This window comes from Crocodylus siamensis, chromosome 6, assembly GCF_052110815.1.
Source record: "Crocodylus siamensis isolate JL-2025a chromosome 6, ASM5211081v1, whole genome shotgun sequence".
Lineage (NCBI taxonomy): Eukaryota > Metazoa > Chordata > Crocodylia > Crocodylidae > Crocodylus > Crocodylus siamensis.
The window spans coordinates 12,143,778-12,149,310 of NC_143400.1; the positions used below are offsets into that span (position 1 = coordinate 12,143,778).

At 46.8% G+C, this 5,533-nt stretch overlaps 1 protein-coding gene across 1 annotated transcript; it reads right to left on the bottom strand.

Annotated features, from left to right (window-relative positions):
- Nucleotides 1-2,087: 2,087 nt before the first annotated feature.
- LOC149861083 (uncharacterized) lies at nucleotides 2,088-2,708 on the bottom strand. The gene has a single exon (XM_090053716.1). It carries the CDS (start codon nucleotides 2,706-2,708, stop codon nucleotides 2,088-2,090), a length of 621 nt encoding a protein of 206 aa, XP_089909842.1.
- Nucleotides 2,709-5,533: the final 2,825 nt, after the last annotated feature.

A 5,533-nucleotide genomic window follows, 5' to 3' on the forward strand; every position in this document is an offset into this window, starting at 1 on the left:
CTGAAATAAGCAGTATCAGCATTTCTGGTCTCTGTCTGTTTTTCTAGTCAAATAGGTCAGAAGCCCAATTAAATTACTCCTATACAGGACAAGCCCTACATGGAGAGACTGAGAGACCTGGACCTCTTCAGCCTCTGCAAGAGAAGGCTGAGAGGTGATCTTGTGGCCACCTACAAATTCATCAGGGGAATGCAGCAAGGGATCGGAGATCCTCTGCTCACCAGGGTGCCTCTTAGCATAACAAGGAACAATGGTCACAAACTAACAGGGAGCAGATTTAGGTTAGATATCTGGAAAAACTTTTTCATGGTAAGGGTGGCCAACATTTGGAATGGGCTTCCAAGGGAGGTGGTGCTGTCCCCTACCTTGGGGGTCTTTAAGAGAAAGCTGGAGAGGCATCTGGCTGGGGTATTCTGACCCCAGTGCTCTTTCCTGCCTAGGCAGGGGGTTGGACTCAATGATCTGTTGAGATCCCTTCTGACCTTAGCATCTATGAATCTATAAATCTATGAATCCAGCTTTGAGCTGAGAGGCACATGACTTGTGAAGAGAGGCTGAGGGACCTGGGTTTATTTAGTCTGGAGAAGAGAAGGCTGAAGTAGGGATTTGATAGCAGCTTTCAACTCTCTGCAGGGGGTTGCAAATAGGATGGAGCTGGATTGTTCTCAGTAGTGGCAGATGACAGAACAAGGAGCAATGGGCTCCAGGTGCAGCAAGCAAGGTTTACTTTGGATATTAGGAAAAACTCTCTCTTGAGAAGGGTGGTAAAGCACTGGAACAGGTTCTCCAGAAAGGCTAAGGATTCTCTATCTCTGGAGGTTTTTAAGACCTGGTAGACAAAGCCTTGGCTGGGATGATGTAGTTGGGGCTGGTCCTGCTTTGAGCAGGGGATTGGACTACATGTGACCTCCTGAGGTCTCTTCCAACCTTAATTTTCTATGTTTCTATGAGGTTTGGACTAGCTATGACCTCCTTAGTGCCCTTCCAGCCCTACTTACATGAACTAAATCTACGTTATCTTTGTGAATATCTTACATGGGTGTCTATTTATATGTCTGACCACAGACTAGATGGGGTATTCTGGGGCCATTACATCCAGTCCTTTGCTTTCTCACGCAGTATCAATCCCAGAAATGTGTGTGTTACAATACACTGGAAGTAGGCCAAGTCCTTATAGCATTTTATGACTGTATCAGGCTGTGTGAGTTCACATAGGCATTAAATCAGCCCTTTTAGTTTCTGCTAAGGAGAGTGGCCCTGAAGAAGGCACATGAAGTGAAAACATTAGGGTAATTCTTTTCCTCAGACTGAAGCAACAGCTATTTCAAGTCAGGAAATATTTCTATGAGGAAAGCAGTTGGTTTGATTGATTCCATATTCCAGTGCTTTTAACTAGAAGCTACTGGTGTCACCACATCTCTCTAGGAAGAAGAATTGCTTTTCAGTGCATTGAGAGATCCCTTGCATTTAAGGGGACTGATTCTCCTGTCCCCTCAGGCCCTTATGGAAATTAAATAGATCATTGTGCTGGTATAATCTATGTTAATAGTCTACCCAAAGCTACCTAACAATAAAGAAATGAAGTGAAAAAAAACCCAAAAGGTCATCATTATCATGCAGTATGATTTTATTGCAATTGAAAAGTGCACTATACACCTGAGGACAGAAATAATGGAGAAATAATATTTAAAACTATATCCAGGGTTCCCATAAGGATGACAAGCATTCATCACCTCCAAGGTCAGACATAGGATGTTCTCTTCTTCTTCTTGCAGCTTCAGAAAGTGACAGTCAAGTCCTGCTCATCACCACGGTTAATGACTCGTTTGACATCGCCCAGCATCAAACGCAGCAGAGCAGTAGGAGCATGGGATGAAGGTAGGAAATCAGTGCCTTCCACGTCTGAGGGAAAGAGATAGGTGAGCCCTTGTTCCCAACGACCTCGGCACAGCTCCCTCTGCCCTCACTTGGAGTCGCAGGAGCTCAGCACTTCAGAAATACATTGGGCAGATGTGAGCCATGAACGTGGAACTTCTTCTCCTTTCTGGGTCGTTTCTAGTGTCGCTGGGGGGCACCGTGTTTGGAGTTTAGCATGGTCCGCAGTAGCCACCACGAGACCCTCCAGAAGAGCCAAAGCTGGACCGGCCAGAAGTGTAAGACCGCCTATATCCACTGGAGCTCCCGAAGCGCCCACCACTGGAGCCACCAGAGAAGCTGCCGCCACCAAAAGAGCCACCTCCACCTCTCAAGCCTCCATAGCCAAACCCTCCACTGGAGAACCCTCCTCCACCACTGGAGCCTCCATAACGACCCCCACCAAATGATCCACCACCACCGGAAAGGCCTCCATAACCACCGCCGTAGGATCCACCGCCACTGCTAAGGCCTCCAGAAAACCCCCCACCATACGATCCACCAGTGAAGCCTCCAGAGCCAAAGGAGCTCCCACCACCATATGATGAGCCCCTCATAGGGATGGGCTGTCCACTTTCATAGGGTAATACAGTTCCCACCAGGCTTTCCTGAGGGCAAGTGCTAAGGATGGGTCCTGGGAAGGTCACGATCACCGGGGGTGCATAGACCACAGCTCTCGAGTCCCCACAGGAGGTGACACATGGCTGGTTGCAGGCCTGGACACATGGCTCCGGGCACGCCACCTCACATGGGTTGTAACAGCCGGAGCTGACCAGCGGGCCGTAGGAACCCATCTTTCAGTGACAGAGAAGGACCTGAAAGGCATGGGAAACAGTAAACTTCACACTGCTTGGATAGAAACCATTCTGCCCCCATTTCACTTCAGTTAGCTATGTGGACTTGCCCTGCCTGCATATTTTCAACATATGCTCTTTATAAGCAGCTTCATGCCTGTAAACATCAGAATGGCATTATGAGGGAAAACCCTGTGGTTCTTCCCAATCTGCAATCAGTGCAATCACCATGTCCACAACCCTGCAATTCAGAGGGAAATATAAGCATGCTGAGATGGTTCCTAATCGCATAATGGCCCATCAGGGCAGTTTCTTCTTAGTGGTGGTCTTGATGGAGATAGGAAAGTTCAAGGTCCCAGCTAGGGAAAACAGCACCACTGAAATCAGCCTTGACTGTGGCCACAAAGGATTATATTTAAACAATTCCAGAGTGGCAGCACTGGTATCTTTTCAGCTGACATCTTTTTGAGACAATAGAGGCCATCAAAAGCCTAATCCTCATTTAAAAGAATTCAAATGCTGTTATCTGGAATTCTTATGAGGGTTAAGAATCAGAGCCTTATAATTCAAGGACTGATCCCACCAGTGGCTGAAACCAGAAATCTACTTAGAAAGCGATCACCGGCATTAATCATAATCGCAGAACATCAAGAGTAGAATCCAAGCCCAAGGTAAAATAAGCCTTAAATTAATCTTTCGCTAGATATAAAGAAGATGGAGGAGAATTAGGACTCACCTGCTGCAGAGACAAACAGATCAAGAGGTGTCTGATGAGCCCCGAGTGCTGCCCCAGCTTTTATACACCTTCAGGGACTGCTAGCAGGAAGTGGAACCCTATTTGTGCAAGATATTGGTATCAGTCACCACACACAATGTTTTGCCTCATCAGCCGTTCCTTTGCTTATTGGTTTAATTGTTTTGATCCGGACTCTGATTATGATTTAATCTGTGGACCCACCTTGCACCATACATGCAACACGCCCTTCAGTCTCCTATAATCCTACGTTTCCTCTACACCAAATTCAGCCCTGATGCCATCTGAGTGATCTCCATGTGGTAAAGTGGGAGTGTCGCCATCTCTATTTGTTGAATACTTCTTTTAAGTATTCAGTGACACCAAGGTGGCACATTGCTACCTAGGTATCAAAATCTGCTGTTCTGCCCCAGACTGCAGACCAGGATTTTCAAGTCAGGCTTACAAGAAGCTGGAGGATTGTAGGGCATCCGTTCCTGCTCCTTGGAAGCACGGGAACTTATTCTGCAGACCTAACAGTCTACTGTTAACTATGTATGAGGGGATGGATCCCCTGACAATTCAAAGTCAGTGCAGAAAACAGTGCAGCACATTTTAAAGGCATTGTGTTAAATTGTAATAAAAGTGTCTCCACCTCCAACCCCAGAGAGCGGGGATTGTCCAGCACAGGGACCAGACAGGAGAGAGAAAGATATCCTGGTCAAGGTGGGAGATGAGTGGACGGAAACTTATTGGCACTTGAATTATCCTGGAGTACAACCCTCTTTAGGAGAGGACAAGAATATTTTCCTTCAAGATCTTGGGATTTGTACTTCAGCTCTTACAACCCTCTGATCTTCAAGTGCCAGGAAAGAAGGAAATGGGAAGAAAGACTCTCTGAAGTCTCTAAGGGATTGGGAGAAATCACTCCAACAGCAGCCAGGATAAATAGTCACAAAGAAAATGACTGGGAAATATTTAAATAACGCCAGAGTGTGTCAGCTAACAATCCCCAGGTGGCTCTCTCCTAAGCTTGAGCAAAGTTTCTTTACTTCTGGTTTCATGTGTGGAGAAAGTGAGGAAGAGGAGGGTTAGTGACTCACCCAAAGTCATTTGAAAAGCTGTGACCATATGGAGGCCCTTATTTTCCTAAGAGATCCCTGATTGTGGGTGTGTAGTTTGAGATGCCCCTGAGATCTGGAAACCCAGACTCTTTATGGCATCTCAGCTTGGAGATGGCACATGGGAATTGGAAACCAGTTCTGAAATTGTGAAGCGCCATTTCTTTACAGCAGACTGCAGCAGGAAGATAGACAAAGTTGGGAGAGAAGATCTTCGTATACCACAGGAGAAGGAAAAACATGATGCCCTGAGAAAAAGTGCCCTTGGAAAAGAGAGAAAATGTCCTCTGAACACATTACATGACTTAGAAGGCCAGGTAGGGCACTGAAGTATTGGCCTAGGGTCACTGAAAACAACTCAATCAGTCGCAGTTGGGGAGGTCCCATCAGAGGTGACCTTTGAACCAATATTGGGTGCATCTGAGCCCTTGTCCCAGTCTGCGAGTAGAGTCTGTGTATTTGTCTAATTGTCCTTATGTTTTACTGCGAAGCCTTCTGGGGAATTTATCGGATGTGGAGGCCCTGTACTGGCTCTTGGGCAGGATAAGCATTTGAACTCCTAGGTAGCACTGCAGCCCATCTTAACTCAGTCCAAGGAACTCATCATAACATCCATCTTCTGCTTTTCTTTCTTCTCTGCTCCTTGCATACCAACCAATGACCATAGTCCAGAAGAACAGTACCAAGCCTATATGTCTCTTCTGGGAATGAAGAGAAAGAAGTCACAGGCCCAGTGACTAGCCCAGAGTGTGGAGAAGCTACCTCCTTTCAGTCTGTCCTAATCACCAAACCATGGGGGAGGCTTGGCTGAGCACTGTCCCCGCCACCCTCCGCCCTGCTGCTCTTCTTGAGGCTGGTCAAGAAAGGAAGACATTATAGGAGAGACATTTGAAGAGTGTTTCCTCTGTGAGATAGACAAACAACATGGCTGAGAGGAGGCCCTGTGTTGCAGCTTCTGCTCCTGTCCCCCA